Genomic DNA, 24,524 nt, shown 5'->3' on the forward strand with positions numbered 1-24,524 from the left:
GCGGAAATCTTTGATTTTTACCAATGTTCAGGAGTAAACAAATCACACCACACGTCCAATACACGTCAACTGGGGAGTCTAATATTCTTTCACTAGTGCACTGATATTATTTATACCATTTTTACAATAATGCAGTAGTCTGCATAACAGTAAATTTTGTATTTTTTGTATGAATAAAAAATCAAAATAGTAAGCAATAGTAATATAAGAGGGGCCTAGAGATGTGACTAATGAACAGAGGATATGTTATTTTAGTGCCAAGAATATCTACATTGTTTATTCTAGACCCTATTTAGAAATTGGCATCTTTTTTAATTTGCATGAAATTGGCCAAATTGCCAATTTCTGACCACTTTATTGGGTAGTTCAAATCGGTAATTGGGTGGCTTCTTGTACTCAACTGATAGAAAAAATGTTTTTCTAATGAAACAGCTATGAGTTTGGTCAACTGGAACAACGGAATTGGCCAAAAACAGGGCTTAAAGTCAGTGAAATCGCCGATGCGTATATGTCGCCAAGACCGCTAACTTCGCGGGAGCGTAATTCCGTGAGTTTTCGACCAAATTTCATACTTTTGGTGTCATTCCATCGGGAAAAGATTCTCTATCATTTCGTAAGAAAAAATAAAAAAAAATTTCCGAAAATTTTTCGACATAGAATGAGTTTCAGAAAGGGGTTTGTCACAGTCAAAGGGTTAAAGTGCAAGCATTGTATGTACTTCCCACTTCCAGGACTCAAGTCTGGCTAACCAGTTTCCCTGAATCCCTTCACAAAATATTATGCTGCTCACAATTCAACAGCTTGTCAGGTCCCAAACACCATTCATCTCCATTCACTCCTATCTAACACATTCATGCATGCGTGCTAGAAGTCGAAATCCAAGCCCCTCACCCGCAAAACCTCCTTTACCCCTTCCCTCCAACCTTTCCTAGGATGACCCCTACCCTGCCTTCCTTCCACTACAGATTTATATGCTCTCCAAGTCATTCTACTTTGTTCCATCCTCACTAAATGACCAAGCCACCTCAACAACCCCTTTTCAGCCCTCTGACTAATACTTTTAGTAACCCCACACCTCCTCCTAATTTCCACATTACGAATTCTCTGTATATTATTTACGCTACACACTGCCCTTAGACATGACATCTCCACTGCCTCCAGCCTCCTCCTTGCTGCAGCATTGACACCCAATGCTTCACACCCATATATGTACATAAAAGTGTTGGTACCACTATACTCTCTCAATGTATGTGTGTATGAAATAAAGGATGGTGCTCAAAGACTGGCAGTGTACAAAAGAAAAAAAAGAACAAGAAAGAATGTATGAATTATGGAGTAAGATAAGATAAGATTTCATTTGGATTTTTAACCCCAGAGGGCTAGCCACCCAAGATAACCCAAGAAAGTCAGTGCATCACACTGAGGACTGTCTAACTTATAATAATAATAATAATAAGTTTATTTCTTTGTAAAGGTTACAATGTGTAATTACAATTTTGATTTGCTAAGTACGTATAAAGATAGCCACTATCATGCCGAGACATTTCGGGCAAACTAATCCTAATACATAGTAACTAATTAAAACTAGATAAGAGAATAGTACATAGTAATTATACTTAAATTAAACACAGAATAGTGGTTAACTGTTTTACAATCTTATTTGGACTTAATAAATCTTATGTATACTTAGTACAAAATCTAATTTACAAGGAATAGTGCAGGTGGTAATATTTTATGGAATGGCAGAATTAAAAGCCAGGTGGTCACATGATAAAACTAGTCAGTAGATGTTTGGTTGATTTGGTTAATATTGTGAGATAAAATGATTTTTTAGCAGAGTCCTAAATTTAAAAGCTGTCTGGGGATCCTTGACCTGTTCCAGTAGCGAGTTCCAGATCTTTGGGCCTTTTATGTGCATAGCGTTCTTGTATAGTGAGAGTCTGACTCGAAGGATGTTGAAAAGTGCCTTATGCCCTGTATTGTGACTGTGTATTCTGTTGTAACTGTCGAGGAGAAGTTTTAGGGGAGGGTTTACAGAGGAGTTTAAAGTTCTGTATATGAAGTAGGCACAATAATAAGAGTGTATGTCTTGTATATTTAGCAAGAGTGTCCAAATAACGTCTGCATGAAATGTCCATTATGTTGCGGTGTCCGACAGATTGTAATAAAGTTGGTAGAATTACCGACAATATGTAAAGTAAAAGGACACAAGTGCAACTGATGTGACATTTAATTGTGGCAACGTTTCGCTCTCCAGGAGCTTTATCAAGCCATTACAAACAATACATGGACACAGAGGGTATATAAAGGCTCAGAGTGAGGTGCAATACTAGTGAGGTACCATTTCGATGTTCACTAGTGGTAGTAGTAGTAGTGACAAAAGTAATACAATATGGTAGAGCAATTAATTCGTACATGAGTAAAAGGATATACATGTAAAAGCTATTACTTGGGTAACATAAAAATAGGTTGGACAAATATAGACTGGAAAGAGGCAGCTTGTTTCAGTGTTCACTCTCTGTAATGTGCTTTGTGTAGTATAACAGGAGAGACTATGTGATGGCAGGGTTTACTGTTTTCAGGAGGATTCTTGCTAAGACTTCGGAGATGGTGAAGCTGCCGTTGTTTTGTTTAATTGTATTCAAAACAGCGATCAGTGCTGATTCGAGGCACTTGCGTCTGCGGAAATTAGTTTCTTTGATCACTAATTGGGCGTCTCTGAATTTCATGAGATGATTGGTGGAATTTCGGTGTTGTACACAGGTGTTGTTCAAGTTATCGTTCCTACATGCGTAAATGTGTTCATTGAGGCGGGTGTCAAGGTTTCTTGCTGTTTCACCTACGTAAATCTTGTCACAGCCTCCACAGGGTATAGTGTAAACTCCTGCATTGACTGGTTCGTGGTGCTTGGATTTTGTCCTGGTTAGATCCTTTATTGAAGTGCTAGAAGCGATGGCGACTCTGGTGTTAGCTTGTGAAAGTAGTTTTGAAACGTTCAGTGCAACCTGGCTGTTGGGAAGAATTATAACTTTGTTGGGAGTGGTATTGGTGCGTGGAGAATTAATGATCTGAAGAGCTCTTTTCTTGCAGTCTTTGATACTATATTTAGCAAGTTGAGTCTTTTCAAAAGTGGTGGGTGTGTTGTCTAGCACAGGAGCTGGTTATCACCTGTACAGCAGCTTTCTGTTGGATTATTAAGGGTCTAAGGTGGTTGGCTGTGATTGAGCCCCAGGCACAGATACCATAGGTGAGGTAAGGATATATTAGAGAGTGGTACAGGGTAAGGAGAGTCATTTATGGTACATAGTAGCCTATCTTGGAAAGGATTCCTACTGATTTGGAAATTTTCTTGGCTATGTGATGGGTATGGGACTGAAATTTAAGATTAAAGTCAAGGAGAAGACCTAGAAATTTGCCCTCCATGTGTCTTGACATAGGGGAACCATTTAACAGTATGTTGAGTTGAATATTTGAGGCTCTGTTGCCAAACAGCATGAAGTATGTTCTGTCTATGTTGAGAGTGAGTTTGCTGGTCATCATCCAAGCAAATATCTTTAGCAATTCATTGTTTACAGTGTTTTCAAGCAGAGCTGGGTCTGAATGGGAGTAGACATATGAAGTGTCATCTGCGAATAGAACGGGTGTGAGGAGTTGGGATGCAGTGGGGAGATCATTGATGTAGATGAGAAAGAGGAGTGGGCCTAGGACACTACCTTGGGGTACTCCTACAGCTACAGGTTAGATAGCAGAGTTGACTCCATTTGCATGTACATACTGGTGTCTGTCGTTAAGATAGGATTTTAGGTAGTCAAGAGAATGTCTTCTTATGCCGTAATGATTCAGTTTGAGGTGCAAGAGATTGTGGTCAACTGTGTCAAACGCCTCAATCTTGGGTCCTCAATCTTGTCCCCCAGGATGCGACCCACACCAGTCAACTAACACCCAGGTACCTATTTGCTGATATGTGAACAGGACAACAATAGATGTAAAGAAACGTGTCAAAATGTTTCAACCCGCCAGGAATCGAACTCGGGCCCTCTGTGTGTGAAGCAACAGCTTTAGCCACCAGGCCACTGGGCCACTGGGCCAGGTAAAGTTTATAGTAGAAATATTATTAATAATGATGATTTAAAAGACAAACTACAGCATTTGACTGAAAAAAAAAAAGTGGATGTAGGTTGGAAACAGAAGATGAGGATCAAGTGTTTGTATTGAAGCACATAAATGAGCAAAACCTAAGGGGCAGGAGCTGTGTTTTGCCTTTCTGCATTTGGAAAAAAAGTAGTGGCATATGATAAGCTGGTTCTCCACGCAACAGTAAGCGTTGTTAGAAATGTATGTGTTCTTGTAAATAGTTTCATGTGGATGAAGGCACCTCTTAGAATGTTTAACCCTTTCAGGGTCGGCAGGCCCTCTCCTAAACTTGTTCTCAGGGTCGGAAATTTTTTGAAAAAAAAAAAATTATTTTTTTCTCATGAAATGATAGAGAATCTTTTCCCGATCATAATGACACCAAAAGTATGAAATTTGATGGAAAACACGGAAATATGCTTTTGCGAAGTTGATGGTCTCGACGATGTTGATGCATCGGCGATTTTGCCCACTTTGAGCCCTATTTTCAGACAATTCCAATGTACCAGTCGACAAAAATCATACCTATTTCGCCAAAACTCCATTTTTTCTATCGAATGAGTACAAGAAACCACCCATTTACCAATTTCAACTATCCAATAAAGTGGTCAGAATTTGGCAATTTTACCAATTTCACACAAATTTCAAAAGATGCCAATTTCCAAATAGGGTCCAGAATAAACAAGACAGACATTCCTGGCACTAGAATAACATTTTCTCTGTTCATTAGTCACGTCCCCAGGCCCCTCTTACATTCTTTTGCTTTCCACTTTGAATTTTTATTCTCACAAAAAATAGAAGATTTAGTTATGCAGACCACTGCATTAGTGTAGAAATGGTATAAATAATATCAGCGCACTTGTGAAAGAATATTATACTCACCAGCTGACGTGTATTGGACGCTTAGCATGATTTGTTTACCTTTGAACTTTGGTAAAAATTTAACATTTCTGCTACTTTGAGCTCAATTTCAAAGTACTTTTCATTGTAAAACCAGTCAAAATCATCTCAATTTCTGTAATATGTCTTCCATTCTATAAAATGAGACCAGGAAAACTAGAATACAACAATAAATACCATACGAAAATACAGTGCAAAGTTGCTGTTTTAATCCAAAAACACGGTCAAAGTTTTTTTTTTCTCATTACACACTGTGCTGCAGGATATTTTTTTTATACTGCGCACACTGACCACATAGACCAATTCTTTCGTATGTAGGCCTACCAGCATTCTCTCACTAGATTTGAGGGCGCTAGAATTTAGGCATACTAGTACGTCAAAAACCCTGGTGTGTAAGCCGTACTAGTATGTCCGAAACCCTGAAAGTGTTAAGTGTGAAAGTGGTGCTGGCAAAATCTTCCACCGCCACCAACACAGCTTCTCTCAGTGATGGCCCTTAACCGTTTGACTGTAGCGGTCGTATACATATGTCATAGGAGATACCGTGTTTGACATATCTATTTTTATTTATTTTTTTATTATCACACTGGCCGATTCCCACCAAGGCAGGGTGGCCCGAAAAAGAAAAACTTTCACCATCATTCACTCCATCACTGTCTTGCCAGAAGGGTGCTTTACACTACAGTTTTTAAACTGCAACATTAACACCCCTCCTTCAGAGTGCAGGCACTGTACTTCCCATCTCCAGGACTCAAGTCCGGCCTGCCGGTTTCCCTGAATCCCTTCATAAATGTTACTTTGCTCACACTCCAACAGCACGTCAAGTATTAAAAACCATTTGTCTCCATTCACTCCTATCAAACACGCTCACGCATGCCTGCTGGAAGTCCAAGCCCCTCGCACACAAAACCTCCTTTACCCCCTCCCTCCAACCCTTCCTAGGCCGACCCCTACCCCGCCTTCCTTCCACTACAGACTGATACACTCTTGAAGTCATTCTGTTTCGCTCCATTCTCTCTACATGTCCGAACCACCTCAACAACCCTTCCTCAGCCCTCTGGACAACAGTTTTGGTAATCCCGCACCTCCTCCTAACTTCCAAACTACGAATTCTCTGCATTATATTCACACCACACATTGCCCTCAGACATGACATCTCCACTGCCTCCAGCCTTCTCCTCGCTGCAACATTCATCACCCACGCTTCACACCCATATAAGAGCGTTGGTAAAACTATACTCTCATACATTCCCCTCTTTGCCTCCAAGGACAAAGTTCTTTGTCTCCACAGACTCCTAAGTGCACCACTCACTCTTTTTCCCTCATCAATTCTATGATTCACCTCATCTTTCATAGACCCATCCGCTGACACGTCCACTCCCAAATATCTGAATACGTTCACCTCCTCCATACTCTCTCCCTCCAATCTGATATTCAATCTTTCATCACCTAATCTTTTTGTTATCCTCATAACCTTACTCTTTCCTGTATTCACCTTTAATTTTCTTCTTTTGCACACCCTACCAAATTCATCCACCAATCTCTGCAGCTTCTCTTCAGAATCTCCCAAGAGCACAGTGTCATCAGCAAAGAGCAGCTGTGACAACTCCCACTTTGTGTGTGATTCTTTATCTTTTAACTCCACGCCTCTTGCCAAGACCCTCGCATTTACTTCTCTTACAACCCCATCTATAAATATATTAAACAACCACGGTGACATCACACATCCTTGTCTAAGGCCTACTTTTACTGGGAAAAAATTTCCCTCTTTCCTACATACTCTAACTTGAGCCTCACTATCCTCGTAAAAACTCTTCACTGCTTTCAGTAACCTACCTCCTACACCATACACTTGCAACATCTGCCACATTGCCCCCCTATCCACCCTGTCATACGCCTTTTCCAAATCCATAAATGCCATATCTATACGCATAAATTCTAGCGGCTTCAAATCAAGCAGGAGAAAGCTGGTAGGCCCACATGTGAGAGAATGGGTCTCCATGGTCAGTGTGCACCATATAAAAAAAAATCGGGGAGCCAGTGGTGCATTGTGGGAATACCATTTCAGTCCTCCTTTTTCAGCATGTCTAGCGGTAAGAAAAATGTGACTCTCCAGCAAATCTGGGACTCTTCTCTTCCCAAGTGATGCTCTAACACAGATGGAAGTGTCAGTGAAGATCAATTTCATGATTTGGAGGAGCTTGAGACCAAAAGCAATGGAGGAGGAGGAGGAGGAAGAGGAGGAGGAGGAAGAAGAGGAGGAAGAAGAGAAGGAGGAGGAAAAAGAAGAGGAGGAAGAAGAAGAGGAGGAGGAAGAAGAGGAGGAGGAAGGAAGGAAGGAGGAAGGAGGGAGGAGGAGGAAAAAGGGAGGAGGAAGGAGGGAGGAGGAGGAAAGAGGGAGGAGGAGGAAGGAGGGAGGACGAGGAAGGAGGGAGGAGGAGGAAGGAAGGAGGAGGAGGAAGGAGGGAGGAGGAGGAAGGAGGAGGGAGGAGGAGGAAGGAGGAGGACGGAGGGAGGAGGAGGAAGGAGGGAGGAGGAGGAAGGAGGAGGAAGGAGGGAGGAGGGAGGAGGAAGGAGGGGGAAGGAGGAGGAAGGAGGAGGAAGGAGGGAGGAGGAGGAAGGAGGAGGAAGGAGGGAGGAGGAGGAAGGAGGAGGAGGAGGAGGAGGAGGAGGAGGAGGAGGAGGAGGAGGAGGAGGAGGAGGAGGAAGAAGAAGAAGAAGAAGAAGAAGAAGAAGAAGAAGAAGAAGAAGAAGAAGAGGAAGAGGAGGAAGAATAGGAAGAAGAGGAATAATAATAATAATAATACCTAATAATAATAATATGTAATAATATGTTCCCTTGAGGCATGAAAACAGTTCACCCCATGACAGTGACAAGATAAGGGGAGATAACATCTGATAAGAGCTGACCTTTGATGAGCGTAAACGAGGGTGGAGGGAGGGGGGCAGCTGTCTATCTGTCTAAGAGATAGGAGGAGGGGGAGGAGGAGGAGGAGGAGGAGGAGAAGGGGAAGGAGAAGGAGGAGGAGGAGGAGGAGGAGAAGGAGGAGGAGGAGGAGGAGAAGGAGGAGGAGGAGTAGAAGGAGAAAGAGGAGGAGCAGAAGGAGTAGAAGGAGGAGGAGGAGTAGGAGGAGGAGGAGGAGGAGTAAGGGGAGGAGAAGGAGGAGAAGGAGGAGGAGGAGGAGGAGGAGGAGGAGGAGGAGGAGTAGAAGGAGGAGGAGTAGAAGGAGGAGGAGTAGAAGGAGGAGGAGTAGTAGGAGGAGGAGAAGGAAGAGGAGAAGGAGGAGGAGGAGGAGAAGGAGGAGGAGAAGGAAGAGGAGGAGGAGGAGGAGGAGGAGGAGGAGGAGAAGAAGAAGGAGGAGAAGAAGCAGGAGGAGGAGGAGGAGGAGTAGAAGGAGTAGAAGGAGGAGGAGGAAGAGGAGGAGGAAGAGGAGGAGAAGGAGGAGGAGTAGAAGGAGGAGGAGAAGGAGGAGGAGAAGGAGAAGAAGAAGGAGGAGGAGGAGGAGGAGGAGGAGGAGGAGGAGGAGGAGGAGGAGGAGACGACGACGAACAAACATTTGTCTGTCTGTCTATTTGTCTGTCTGCCAAGCTCCCAGTCTATCCGTCTAGCTCTGTCTCAGAGAGAGCCACAAGACTGTGTAATCATCACGTTTACTCACATCTTCAAGCAGAGTATAGCACTTTGTCTGGATTTTTAGGGGAGATGGATCTTCAACTTCCTAACAAATCGAACACAAAGAGTAGTGGTCAACAGAGTTAAATCGGAGGCTGCCATAGTGAAGAGCTCTGTTCCACAAGGCACAGTACTCGCCCCCATTTTATTCCTTATCCTCATATCAGACATAAACAGAGATATACACCACAGCACCGTATCATCCTTTGCGGATGATACTAGGATCTGCATGAGGCTGTCATCTGCTGAGGACGCGGTTAACCTCCAAGAAGATATAAACAAAGTTTTCCAGTGGGCAACGGTAAACAATATGATGTTCAATGAGGACAAATTCCAACTACTCCATTATGGAAAACTGGAGGAGATAATAACTAGAACAGAGTATACTACTGACTCCGGCCATACAATAGAGCGGAAAAATAATGTAAGGGACCTGGGAGTAGTAATGTCTGAGGATCTCACTTTCAAGGATCACAACAGTGCCACGATCGCACGTGCAAAGAAAATGATAGGATGGATAATGAGAACTTTCAAAACGAGAGATGCCAAGCCCATGATGATCCTTTTCAAATCACTTGTTCTCTCTAGGCTGGAATACTGCTGTACATTAACATCTCCATTCAAAGCAGGTGAAATCGCAGATCTAGAGAGTGTACAGAGATCCTTTACTGCACGTATAAGTTCTGTCAAGCACCTTAACTACTGGGAACGCTTGGAAGCACTTGACTTGTACTCGTTGGAACGCAGGAGGGAGAGATATATCATAATCTACACTTGGAAAATCTTGGAAGGAATGGTCCCAAATCTGCACACAGAAATCACTCCCTACGAAAGTAAAAGACTGGGCAGGCAATGCAAAATGCCCCCAATAAAAAGTAGGGGCGCCATTGGTACACTAAGAGAAAACACCATAAGTGTCCAGGGCCCAAAACTGTTCAACAGCCTCCCATCAAGCATTAGGGGAATTGCCAATAAACCCCTGGCTGCCTTCAAGAGAGAGCTGGACAGATACCTAAAGTCAGTGCCGGATCAGCCGGGCTGTGGCTCGTACGTTGGACTGTGTGCGGCCAGCAGTAACAGCCTAGTTGATCAGGCCCTGATCCATCGGGAGGCCTGGTCATGGACCGGGCCGCGGGGGCGTTGATCCCCGGAATAACCTCCAGGTATGTATACTTGTATTTATGTGTACCTGTGAGACAGAGATAGACAGACAGAGAGAAAGAGACAGATTGAAAGAGAGAATGAGGGAGAAAGATATTTAGATATAATGGAGGGGAAGCAGCATCCGACCCCATTGTTTTGACAGGCGGTAGGGGGAGTGAGTAATGAGACAATATGTCATTTTGACAGCTGCTGACTCCTGACTCAAAACAATTATAAGCCACACACTCGCACCCAAGACAAGCTTGCTGAATGGTGATAATAGCAGTTTTATGAAAGTATCTAGTGACTATATATGTGTATATACATTATAGAAACAAGAAGCAAGAAGGGAAGGCAGGAATGAAGGAAGGACTAGATGAAAGGAAGGAAAAAAGTAAGGAAGGACAGATGAAGGAATGTAGGAAGAGAGGTGGAATGCCCTCCAGGTAGCCTCCAGGTAGGAAAGGAATGAAGGAAATTAGGAAGGAAGGAATGATGACACACGACCATTTACCTAGGATAACTACATAACACAACTGCCTGCTAATACTTTGAAGAAAACTGCTCAGACGAGGTGTTTTGTCTTTGCACATAAAAAAAACTTCCACAAAAATGCACACACACTGATTTTATGTGTGAGGAGTGTAAAACACCATTGTGTATGACACCATGTTTTATGTGTGAGGAGTGTAAAACACCATTGTGTATGACACCATGTTTTATGTGTGAGGAGTGTAAAACACCATTGTGTATGACACCATGTTTTATGTGTGAGGAGTGTAAAACACCACTGTGAATGACACCATGTTTTATGTGTGAGGAGTGTAAAACACCACTGTGTATGACACCATGTTTTATGTGTGAGGAGTGTAAAACACCACTGTGTATGACACCATGTTTTATGTGTGAGGAGTGTAAAACACCACTGTGTATGACACCATGTTTTATGTGTGAGAGTGTAAAACACCATTGTGTATGACACCATGTTTTATGTGTTAGGAGTGTAAAACACCACTGTGTATGACACCATGTTTTATATGCGAGTGTAAAACACCACAGTGTATGACACCATGTTTTATGTGTGAGGAGTGTAAAACACCACTGTGTATGACACCATGTTTCAAAGAGTTCCACAAGCTGCAGAACTTCTAGGAATATGTTCGGTGACTGTATATTGGTATATGTATTATAGAACAATAGTAATAAAAAATTTTTTGTATTGTTTGTTTTTGTAAACAAGTTTTGTAAACAATATATTGATAATTATGTTTGTGTGCTTATTGTGTTGTATACAACGAGTGTATATATGTACATTGCACCTTACTTTGGTCTCACAGGCCACCTAAGTTATGTGAAAAAATAAAATAGTGAAAAAAACAACAAACCTTCAAATACAAGTAAACCAAAGTTTACTGGTGAGTGGCAGTCGCCGCTGTTGCCATACGTGGCTCATTTTCTGCAAACTTCATGCCTCTATATCTGAGTAAGTACTGATGGGAAAAAAATTTTGGGGGGACTAAAACAATCAGAAAAATAATCTTAACATTTTCATAAGAAAAAATAATTTTTTTTTTTCAAATATTTTGCGACACCAGGAGACACTTCAGGATTGGGCCTTTCGACAGTCAAAGGGTTAAACTCAACAATAATAATAATAATAATAATAATAATAATCTTTATTTACTACAAGTACATGTACATGGTTTACCTGGAGTTTACCTGGAGAAAGTTCCGGGGGTCAACGCCCCCGCGGCCCGGTCTGTGACCAGGCCTCCTTAGGTCAGTGTCCCAGGATGCGACCCACACCAGTCGACTAACACCCAGGTACCCATTTTACTGATGGGGAACATAGACAACAGGTGGAAAGAAACACGTCCAATGTTTCTACTCTGGCTGGGAATCGAACCCAGACCCTCGCCGTGTGAAGCGAGAGCGTTAACCACCAGGCCACCAGAGCCCCGGTATACAGTCCTAGCTGACAACAATGACATACTACTACATAGAAAGCCACTTGTTATGCTGAGCATCTCGGGCAAATTAGGTCAATGTCCCAGGATGCGACCCACACCAGTCGACTAACACCCAGGTACCCATTTTACTGATGGGGAACATAGACAACAGGTGGAAAGAAACACGTCCAATGTTTCTACTCTGGCTGGGAATCGAACCCAGACCCTCGCCGTGTGAAGCGAGAGCGTTAACCACCAGGCCACCAGAGCCCCGGTATACAGTCCTAGCTGACAACAATGACATACTACTACATAGAAAGCCACTTGTTATGCTGAGCATCTCGGGCAAATTAGGTCAGTGTCCCAGGATGCGACCCACACCAGTCGACTAACACCCAGGTACCCATTTTACTGATGGGGAACATAGACAACAGGTGGAAAGAAACACGCCCAATGTTTCTACTCTGGCTGGGAATCGAACCCAAGCCCTCGCCATGTGAAGCGAGAGCGTTAACCAGAGTATATATCATGTTTCTGTTATTAATATTGTTTATAATGTCATATTAGATGAATTTTGATACATAAATAAGCCGTAGAGACAATATTACCATCATATTGAAGTGTAATAAACTTGCCTTCCTCTTGCCTCCTACGTGTCTATCATACACCAACAAGTCAAGTTCATTTATCCATTTTATTAGTGCTTTATATTTATTTGTCATTGTTTTCTGTATGTATATTTATATTTAATCTTTAAAAACAAATATTTTTTGTTAATAATTTTGGCTGTCTCAAACAGATTAATTGGATTTCCATTATTTCTTATGGGGAAAATTAATTCGACTAACGGCTAATTCGACTAAAGGCTAGCTCTCTGGAATGGATTAAAGCCGTTGGTTGAGGGTCCACTGTATTTGGAAAAACTCACACGTGGATGCACTCGCAAGTAGAGGTTTCACTGTATAATAATAATGTACTATATAATAATAATTATATTACAAGACGGCTTCAAAAGGTCATCACTAGCTGGGGTGTTTACCACAACAAAGAGGGAGCAGTTGTGGCTGCCTCCACCTGTTACATACTGACATATTTTATTCATTCTAGAATATATATCAGGTTTTTATGTTATTTATATTGTTTATTATGTCATATTAGATGAATTATGATAGATAAATAATTATTGAAGTACAGAATTCCACTGAAACGGATTAATTGCTTTTCAATTAATTTAAACGAGGAAAACTGATTCTGCAAATGAGCAAACCCAGTTGTGAGCAAGGCCACATAACAGATTAAACTTGCAAGTGGAGGTTCCATTGTATATATGTACAAAACAAAAATCCTTACCTCCTTTTCAATTCGAACATCATGTATTTTGATGGCAAATATTTTTCTTTCTTCTTGGTTAAAAAGGCTGCTAGTTGCACCAACCCTGTCAATTTTCTGAAGTAATAACAAATGAAAAGAAAAAAGTTTATTACATTACTTTAAAATTGAGATATGAATATTTGATGGGAATAAATGGCTTCAGCTAATAAATGGCAATGAATATACTAAAATAAAATGCTTTATTGACAATCTGTGTAGTTCTTCATTAAAAGAAAACCATTTTATAACCATAAACAGTACAATATTTTTTATTAAACATAGGAGAAAAATAGTTACTAAAATGTAAGGAAATTACTAACCATTCAATAAAAATATTAATACTGTAACTATGGGTATTTCAACATTGATCTTAGCAACTTACAATACTAAGGCCTGACTTCTTAATAAGAACATCTTCAAAACTAAGTCGCAACAGGGATATTCTTCCTATCTTGATCTCAGTTTGGTACTTGGCTACAATAAGCCAAGAAAGAAGTCTTGGGAAGCCCCTGAAAGAAAAAAAAAGTAAAAAAGTGTCAATTTTTTTTAATTTACAAAACTTGTCTTATCTTATTTTGGAAATAAAATTAATATAAGAAACACTGATAACAAAGTACGTATATGGTTATACGAGAAGCTTTTTGTCAAATAAAAATTAATATTGCAGAAATCATACCTTATCCATTTTTTCTTCTCCCATACATAGTAATAGGCAGATATGTTACCATGGTCATCTATCACAATTTGAATACTACAGTATTTTCATAATCTCCCTATTTAAATGTGCATTCCTCAAAAAAATGTAACACAGTTGCCAGCAATCTCCTGACAAGAATCAAATACTCATTTACTGAAGACTCGGACTTACGACGGGCTCTCTGACCAGTATGCATACCTAAATACTGTATATTTGAGCTGAGTTCCTCTATTCTGTTTATTACAATATGCAGTACACTGGTGTATAAACATTAAAAAATATACTAAAAATGTTATAAATGGTGCAAAAGTGACATTAAAATAATGTCAAAGATGATTGACACAAACCCACTACCTTATATTACGCTCCTTGCTTAGTGACGAATTCATTTACTGACGTGGTCTTAGGAACAGAACCCTGTTCCTAAGAAAGTTTTTGATACAGTACACAACAGCATGTTACTCCTCAAGCTCGATCATTATGGTATAGGAGGCCATGCACTTGCATACATCAAGTCGTACCTTACTAATAGAAAGCAATATGTCTTTCAAGGACACAACCTCCTCAACAAGATCCCTGGACATTGGTGTACCACAGGAAAGCGTTCCTGGCCCCTTCCTTATTCTTTTATACATCAATGACCTTCCAAGCATGTCACAACTACTTATGCCTATTCTCTCTGCTGACAATACAACTTTTGTCATCTCCCACCCTAATCTACGCTCACTCAATACTATTGTTAATGAAGAGCTCGCAAAAATAGCAACCTGGATGACTGTCAATAAACTTACACTGAACACAGACAAAACCTTTTACATTATGTTTGGGAGTAAAACAAGTGACATCCAACTAAACATTATGCTTAACAACATCCTTATTGATAAACATAATGAGGGAAAATTCCTGGCTCTACACCTTGACAGCAACCTGAAACTGAACACCCATATCCAACACAACAAAAAAAGTATCTAAAACAGTTGGCATCCTCTCAAAGATATGTTACTATGTACCACAAACAGCACTACTTACACTATACATACCATTCACTGATCTATCCCTACCTCAACTACGCTATTTGCGCCTGGGGTTCCACAACGACAAATCACCTAAAACCAATAACAACCCAACAAAAAGCTGCAGTGAGAATGATCACACAATCCACAGCTAGACAACCCCCTCCCCCACTTTTCAAAGACCTAAACCTATTCACTATACAAAACATTCACTCATACTACTGTGCCACCTACATTTACAGGCCAATCAATTCTAATATAAATCCCGACCTGAAGCGCTTTCTTGACAGTTGCAATAGGACCCATGGACACAATACTAGGCACAAAATTCTCTGACATTCCCCATGTCAGGTTAAATCTTTTCAAAAACTCAGTGTACAAAAAAGGACCCAAAATCTGGAACTCTCTGCCAGAAATCTCCAGAACCACTGGCTCATCTAGAATTTTTAAAATTACAGTTAAACCCTATCCTAGCCCATCATAAATAAATATGCGAAAACTATATGTGCATTTGTTCAATATGATGAACTTAGTTAAAACATTATAATCACTATATACTTACTCTCACTATCTGTAATCCTCTAAAATGTTAATCATAATGCCATTGTGTCCACCTTAGGTTTATAATCAAAACTGTAATTCTTCTCTATCAAACTTATTAAAGCCATATAGCATGAACTAATAGACTAGTCAATTTTCTTGTATTCACTGTAACTCACCTAATGATCATATGTACAATTACTGCACTGTTATTGCCTTATTTATCTGAAGTTAGTCTTAAGTTTGCCTGAAATACTGTGCATATAAAGGGTTTTTTGCCATGTATACCCAATTGTTATACTCCTTTATAAAAACATGTATCATGCTGAAATAAAATTATTATTATTATTATTATTATTATTATTATTATTATTATTATTATTATTAGAGGCTGTGGCATGCAAAGAGCACATTACAATTTATTTGGCATATGTCACACTCCCATATACTGTAGGCTGCCTCTCAACCAGCGAACCAGGTGCTAAGGGTTTAATGATTATTAGGGTACCCATCATTAACTCAGTACCTTGGTTCAATGTCCAATCACAGGCAAGCCTACAAAGTGTTGAGGCAATGTGGTTCACTCGCGGTCAGCATTTGCCAGACTTGCCTACCTGCTGGTTGAATACGGTGATCTCTCTCTTTTGCTCTTACCATTCTGTCACTGTAGTGCGGTACACTTACTATTCAATCTCTGCACATAGTGTACATAAGTGCACATGTATATATCTGGCAAATTATATCTGGTAAAGGAAATACAAGCTATAGTCTATCTGCTGAGCTTGCTTTGCTCCAAAACTCATTACGACCAAGTCACAAGCCATTCATTAACTGTGTTTGTAACAGAGGGTGTACATACTGTATACCGTGCAGCCTGTCCTTACTTAACGATGGAGTTCTGTTCCTTAGACCTCGTCGGTAAATGAGTTCGTCACTAAGTGAGAAGCATATTATAATAGTAGTGGATTTGTGTCAACCACCTTTGGTAGTGTTTTAGTGTCATCTTTGCACCATTTATAACATTTCTGGTATACAGTGGAACCTCGGCTTACGAATGCCCCACCATGCAAACTTTTCAGGATATGAACTGTCGTTCGGTTGATATTTTGCTTCTGGATATGAGCGAAATTTCAGGATACAGTGGTCCCTCAATAATCGTAAGGCTCGATAGTCATAATTTTCGATAATCAAAAAGTTATTTTCGTCAAAACATTGGCTCGCGAATCATCGTTTGACTCACGAATCCTTGTTCGTCCGGGACGCATACACATGGCTCCAAGCCGCCTCACCCTCCCTTCCCAGCCAGTGTGCCATTGTTTACCAGTGAGTGACGGTCCCCTCTCTTATTCATATGAAATATTTCATAATATTCCATTCATTTTAGTGCTTACAACTGCTAAATAAGCTACCATGGCTCCAAAGAAAGCTCCTAGTGCTAGGCCTTTGGTAAAGAAGGTGAGAAATACGATTGAATTCAAGAAAAAATCACTGAACAAAATGAAAGTGGCATACGTGTGGCTGAACTGGCCAGGATGTATAACAAACCCCATACAACCATAGCTTCCATCGTGGCCAAGAAAAAGGAAATCAAGGAAGCTGTTGTTGCAAAGGGGGTAAATACACCTACCATCTGACTTACGACCTGCTCGATGTACGTCCACTCGACTTACAACCGTGCATCTGGCAGCTGGGCTGTGCTGGCTGATGCACACCACTGTACAATATTTGACAATACTTGCAGCGACAATGCGTCATGCAGGAAGCATCAGTTTGAGTAACCCTGTCCTATCAGCAGCATCATACTGTATTAACTGTACTAACTGGACAGTAAATTTCACCATGGCCCCTAAGATGAAGTCTGTGGCAAGAAAGGCTCATACTCTCGAACTCTCTATTTGTTTTCACTGTTGCACGTAAACCTGTCTGTATCTGTCTGCTTATATATCTGTGTATCTCTGTGTGTCTGTTTATCTGTCAACCTGTGTGTCTGTCTTTCTGTCTACCTGTGTCTATGTCTTTCTGTCTACCTGTGTCTATGTCTACCTGTGTCTGTCTTTATGTCTACCTGTGTGTCTTTGTCTACCTGTGTGTGTCTTTCTGTCTACCTGTGTGTGTCTTTCTGTCTACCTGTGTGTGTCTGTCTACTTGTGTGTCTGTCTACTTGTGTGTCTGTCTACCTGTATGTCTGTCTGTCTACCTGTGTGTCTGTCTACCTGTGTGTCTGTCTACCTGTGTGTCTGTCTACCTGTGTCTGTCTTTCTGTCTGCTTGTCTGTCTCAGAGCCACTCATTAAGAGTGTAATTGGTCTTGAAGATGCCATATTAATAATGATAATAACACAATAATAATCACTGAGGCGCATTAAATGTGTATAAAACGTTGATATAGACATTTTGCTTAATCCATCTATGATTTCTTTTTCAAAATTATATAATAAACATGCTACATAACATATAAACATATAAATTAACAAATATGAGATGTTTTTCTGGTCGGCTTGACAGAGTGAACAGGAATCATTCGTGTCCGGGCTGGTAACAACAACAACAACGTTTGTTTATATAACTCGCCAACCTTCTACACACTCGTTCGTTTATTCATTTAATCTTGTTTACTCACCTCTTACTCTACATTAAGACTACAGATATTTTAAGGTAAGTAATGAGTGGACACGATTATTATATCATAGTTTAATAATAATAATATTAATATTAGTACATATGTATTATTGTAATAATAATAATTATTATTAATATTAATTTAGGGCACTAGAGCACAGATCCACTGTATAGCACTTTGTCTGGACTATTTGGGTTATCCTAGGTAATTTATACTATGTATGATAACTTTACCTACGTGTACCTGAGAGAGAGAGAGAGAGAGAGAGAGAGAGAGAGAGAGAGAGAGAGAGAGAGAGAGAGAGAGAGAGAGAGAGATACAAAGAGAGAGAGATATAGAGAGATACAAAGAGAGAGAGATATAGAGAGATACAAAGAGAGAGAGATATAGAGAGATACAAAGAGAGAGAGATATAGAGAGATACAAAGAGAGAGAGATATAGAGAGATACAAAGAGAGAGAGATATAGAGAGATACAAAGAGAGAGAGATATAGAGAGATACAAAGAGAGAGAGATATACAGAGAGACAGAGAGAGACAGAGAGAGAGAGACAGAGAGAGAGAGACAGAGAGAGACAGAGACAGAGAGGAGAGGAGAGGGAGAGGGAGAGGGAGAGAGGGAGAGGAGAGGAGAGAGAGAGGGAGAGGGAGAGAGAGAGAGAGAGAGAGAGAGAGAGAGAGAGGGAGAGGGAGAGAGAGAGAGAGAGAGAGGGAGAGCGAGAGGGAGAGGGAGAGGGAGAGAGAGAGTGAGAGTGAGAGAGAGAGAGAGAGAGAGAGAGAGAGAGAGAGAGAGAGAGAGAGAGAGAGAGAGAGAGAGAGAGAGAGCCAGCCACATTCAGCCAGCCACATTCAGCCAGCCACATTCAGCCAGCCACATTCAGCCAGCCACATTCAGCCAGCCACATTCAGCCAGCCACATTCAGCCAGCCACATTCAGCCAGCCATTCAGTCAGCCATTCAGTCAGCCATTCAGTCAGCCATTCAGTCAGCCATTCAGTCAGCCATTCAGTCAGCCAATCACCCACCCAGCCTCCCACCTACCCACCCACCCGGCCAGCCAGCAAGCTACGTATTACACATGTTCCAGAGTTGTTTCTCTTTACTTAGGGTATAGGATATACTACATTCTGGCAGGATGACACTACCAGTGGTATTCTCCCATTCCACTATGTCGACAATACATAAAGATAACAGTAACATATGATACTGTATGCGATGTAAAATTTACAATACAGTTCACTACCATGTATACATTATATACAGTAAATAAATACACCTACCATCCGACTTACGACCTGCTCAACTTACGACCACTCGACTTACAACTGTGTTTTTCATGCCAAATTTCTGGGAAATAAACAACTATTTGTGTTGTACAGTGTTTATCCTAAACCTTACAGTATAAAATACAGTACTAACAGCATAAAAAGTAAAGTAAAACATGAAATACCAAAATAAAACAATAAAGTCATTACAAAAATGTGATGTTGATATTCAGTAGTAAAGTTCGACTTACGACCATTTCGACTTACGACCGGTTTCTCGGAACCGAACTCGGTCGTAAGTTGGATGGTAGGTGTAATTAAAATATAACAATAGAAGTAAATTATGGTAAAAAAAATGAAATAATGATTGTACATTACATTACAGTACTATGTAGGTAGTTTATATAGGAAAAGTTTGACATTATGCCCTACCCAGTATGTCGGCAATTTTCAAAGGTTCGACTTACGTCCATTTTGACTTACGACCGGTTGGTCGGAACCAAGCTTGGTCGTAAGTCGGATGGTAGGTTATACTGACAAAGATGAGATCACCAGTACTTGAAGATGCTGAGAAGTTATTATTGGTGTGGATAAATGAGAAACAATTTGCAGGAGATAGACTTATGCAGATGATTATTTGTGAAAAGGCTGGGCAGTTGCATGACGATCTCGTAAAGAAATTGCCTGCAACGAGTACTGATATTGGCGAATTTAAGGCCAGCAAAGGCTGGTTTGAGAGATTTAACCCCTTGACTGTCGCAACCCCAAATCCTGAGGTGCCTCCTGGTGTCAAAAAAAAAAAAATTATTTTTTCTTATGAAATGATAAGAGAATCTTTTCCCGATTGTAATGACACCAAAAGAACGAAATTTGATGGAAAACTGACAGGCTTACACTCGCGAAGTTAGTGACCTCAGCAATATTTACGAATCGGCGGTTTTGCCCACTTTGAGCCCGATTTTGAACAAATGAGGAAACAGCCTCCTCCATCCATAGGCCTCTCACTACACTGTGTCCTTTCTAAAATACTACCTGGAGTATACCTGGAGAGGGTTTCGGGGGTCAATGCCCCCGTGGCCCAGTCTGAGACCAGGCCTCATAGAAGACAATGTGTGTGTGTTTGAGCTGGCTGCCACCAGAAAACTGCAATCTCAGTCTGGTGAATAGCAACCACATGATATGCTCACACTGGTGCAAACTGGGATTATGTTCACTATGTGCTCCAAAACCAATGACTATGAGCCAACAGATGGCTGTGAAACTACACTTTCAGCACAGAAAACTTTTACTACTGTATTATAACATTTCACCCACCAGGTGCTTTATGAAGTACTGTATTCAGCATATATAAATGCAGATGTATATAAAAAAAACATATCTACTGTAATCTCAGGAGAATTTTATTTCCATAAAGTTGACAGGAATTCTGACGAAATCTGGGATTTAGCAACTTCCTAAAAGTTATCCAGGATTACTTTTAAAAGCAGTCTGTGTCAGAACCAACCAGCTTGACCTAGTTCAGGCAAACAAGGTGATCCATCTAACTAATATAAAGAACAAAGAAGAGTAAGCACAAATGACCATGAACCTACAACTTTTAATATTAGTGTACACAAAAGTACAATAATAGGAATGCAATGAAGGTCCCAAATATTTGCTTGGCTGATTACAATGGACTTAGGGACACTTGGCTAGTGAAGAATGGGATAACTAGACCAATGATTATATCAATGAAGATCTTACATATATGTACTAATGAACAGATTTACCAGTATGACATATTTCTAAATACTGTGCAAACTGCCCAAAAACATATACTGTTTAGTATTTCCAAATGAAATAAAAATTATCCAAAATGGATGAACAGAGGGCTTAAATATCTTATGGGAGAGAAGAGAGGAACTGATTAGTGCATATTGGTCACCCTGTGAACTAATATGTTCATATGAAAAGAGAAGTCAAAAAAGGGATAAGAAAACCTAAACATGACTACAAAATTAAAGTTACTAATGAGTTCAAGACAAATCTGAAAGAACTTTTTCACATGTACAAAACAAGAATTTGGGAAAAGTTGCATTCACTTTAAACTAGACTAGGTCAGATAACTGATAATGAAAAGGAAAATGGTCAACTTTAATGCAATATTTCCTGCCAGCCTTCACACAAGAAAATGCAAATAATATTTCATCAATTAATAATTCTGAAGTACCTAAGAAAACAAATTATGTGTTATCACAGAAAGGACCCCAATGGAAATAAGTCACTCTGTCTGACTTTTTTGGGTTATCCTAGGTTCTCTACACATATGCTGCTATGTATGATAATCTGTGTAACTGTATTTGTGTATACCTGAATAAACTTACTTACTTCCTTACTAACTCCAGGAATCAAGTCCGGCCTGCTGGTTTCCCTGAATCCCTTCATAAATGTTACCTTGCTTACACTCCAACTGCACGTCAAGTCCTAAAAACCATGTCTCCATTCGCTCCTATCTAACATGCTCATGCACGATTCCTGGAAGTCTAAGCTCCTTGCACACAAAACCTCTTTTACCCCCTCCCCCCAACCTCTCCTAGGCCGAACCGTACTCCACTTTCCCTCCACTACAGATTTATACACTCTCGAACTCATTCTGTTTTGTTTCATCCTCTCTACATGTCCAAACACCTCAATAACCCCTCCTCAGCCCTCTGGATAATAGTTTTGGTAATCCCACACCTCCTCCTGATCTCCAAACTATGGATTCTCTGCATTATATTCACACCACACATTGCCCTCAGACATGACATCTCCACTGCCTCCAGCTTTCTTGTTGCAACATTCACAACCCATGCCTCACACCCATACAAGAGCATTGGTATAACTATATTCTCATACATTCCTCTCTTTGCTTTCATAGATAAAGTTCTTTGTCTCCACAGAATCTTCAGTCCACCACTCACCTTTTTCCCCTTGTCAATTTTATGATTCACCTCATCCTTCATAAACCTATCTGCTGACACATCCATTCCCAAATATCTGAACATATTCACCTCCTCCATACTCTCTCCCCCCAATCTGATATCCAATCTTCCATTACCTAAGTTTTTGTTATCCTCATAACCTTACTCTTTCCTATATTCAGTTTTAATTTTCTTCTTTTACATAACCTACCAAATTCATCCACCAACCTCTGCAACTTTTCTTCAGAATCTCCCAAAAGCACAGTGTCATCAGCAAAGAGCAACTGTGACAACTCCTTACTTATGATGCCATCTGAGTCCTGCTAGAGCTATTAACTAGTCATACAAAAGTGCAAAGGGAAGGGAGCCAAAATATACTTGAGAGAAGGGCAGAGGTGTCCCCACCCCCTCTCATATATATTCTAGTTCCCTTCCCTTCATGCTTCTGTGGGTAGTTAATGGTACAAGTCGGACTGAAACATTATCATAAGTTTCAGTCTCCTATGGGCGGGTTATTTGTGAATTGTTCCAGTCATTGTATTGGGTTTCTTCATTCTTTAGATTATTATATACTTATGAGTCCCATAGCTCGGTAGACAATGCATTCGCCTCACACAGTGAGTGACCGTGGTTCAATCCCTGGCATGGGTAGAAACTTTGGACATATTTTTTTACACCTTCTGTCACTGTTCACCTAGCAGTAAGTACGTACCTGGGTGTTAGTAGACTGTTATGGGTTGCATCCTGGGGGACAAGACTGAAGGACCAAAATGGAAATAAGACAGACAGTCCTCTGACACTGTGACTTTCTTGAGTTATCCTGGGTGGCTAACCCTCCTGATTAAACATCCGAACAAATCTTGTTATATTATAGGGGTCATACAAGGACTGGGAAAATAAGCGGCAATCAGATTCGATCCAAGGAACGGGAGAGCTGGTCCAATTCCTTTAACCAAAAGCCTCTCACCAGCGTGAAGGAGCTTCCTTCAGGAGAGAAAGTTACAAGACATAGGTGAGTAAAGTGACGTAGAAGCTACAGTACCTGGTGATAATGTAGAAGAGTGCTACTACAGTCAGGAACACTGTTTGTAGAGAATACATGATCTCAGGTTGTTAATGTCATGGTAGGAGGGTGATGGTACCATCAATGGTATACCATGACTGGGGCGGCGCTCAAGTGCTTCTTGTTGTTGTTGTTGTTAAGGGGAGACTAAAGCTTACATTTTATTCAGCCTTATCTCCCGGGTGTTAGAGGAAAATGTATTACAGAAATCTGGGTTGGAATTGAAAAAAAAAGCAAAGTTCCTTCCAGAAATATACATCGGAACAATTTGTTAGCAATTAAATTAGGTGGACCCGTTGTTTAAACCGAGGCAAAGCCAAACGCCCCTCCCTGAGTCAACAATGAGAGGCATTACCCAGACCCAGGAGGTGATAAGATAAGATATGATTTCGTTCGGATTTTTAACCCCGGAGGGTTAGCCACCCAGGATAACCCAAGAAAGTCAGTGCGTAATCGAGGACTGTCTAACTTATTTCCATTAGGGTCCTTAATCTTGTCCCCCAGGATGCGACACACACCAGTCGACTAACACCCAGGTACCTATTTGCTGCTAGGTGAACAGGACAACAGGTGTAAGGAAACGTGTCGAAATGTTTTCACCCGCCGGGAATCGAACCCGGGCCCTCCGTGTGTGAAGCGGGAGCTTTAGCCTCCAGGCCACCGGGCCACCTGGCCCGGTGATGTATGTCACCCTAAGCAAGTGCCCAGTACCGGGCAGTGTAGGGTGAGGACCAGTGCCCAGTACCGGGCAGTGTAGGGTGAGGACCAGTGCCCAGCACCGGGCAGTGTAGGGTGAGGACCAGTGCCTAGTACCGGGCAGTGTAGGGTGAGGACCAGTGCCCAGCAACGGGCAGTGTAGGCTGAGGACCAGTGCCCAGTACCGGGCAGTGTAGGGTGAGGACCAGTGCCCAGTACCGGGTAGTGTAGGTTGAGGACCAGTGCCCAGTACAGGGCAGTGTAGGGTGAGGACCAGTGCCCAGCAGCGGGCAGTGTAGGTTGAGGACCAGTGCCCAGTACCGGGCAGTGTAGGTTGAGGACCAGTGCCCAGTACCGGGCAGTGTAGGGTGAGGACCAGTGCCCAGTACCGGGTAGTGTAGGGTGAGGACCAGTGCCCAGCAGTGGGCAGTGTAGGGTGAGGATCAGTGCCCAGCAGCGGGGAGTGTAGGTTGAGGACCAGTGCCCAGTACCGGGCAGTGTAGGGAGAGGACCAGTGCCCAGT

At 41.2% G+C, this 24,524-nt stretch overlaps 1 protein-coding gene across 2 annotated transcripts in view; it reads right to left on the reverse strand.

Annotated features, from left to right (window-relative positions):
• hob (bridge-like lipid transfer protein family member hobbit) overlaps nt 1–23,455 on the reverse strand; it is a 238,733-nt gene extending 215,278 nt beyond the window's left edge. For both annotated transcript variants that reach the window (XM_053770361.2, XM_070094472.1), the window contains exons 1-3: nt 23,285–23,455; nt 13,550–13,676; nt 13,147–13,242 (exon numbers count right to left, since the gene is read on the reverse strand). In XM_053770361.2, coding sequence (XP_053626336.2) covers nt 13,147–13,242; nt 13,550–13,676; nt 23,285–23,343 — 282 coding nt within the window. In that variant the 5' untranslated portion in view covers nt 23,344–23,455. The remainder of the gene's footprint in view (nt 1–13,146; nt 13,243–13,549; nt 13,677–23,284) is intronic.
• Nucleotides 23,456–24,524: the final 1,069 nt, after the last annotated feature.

Source organism: Cherax quadricarinatus, chromosome 4, assembly GCF_038502225.1.
Source record: "Cherax quadricarinatus isolate ZL_2023a chromosome 4, ASM3850222v1, whole genome shotgun sequence".
NCBI classification, from domain to species: domain Eukaryota; kingdom Metazoa; phylum Arthropoda; class Malacostraca; order Decapoda; family Parastacidae; genus Cherax; species Cherax quadricarinatus.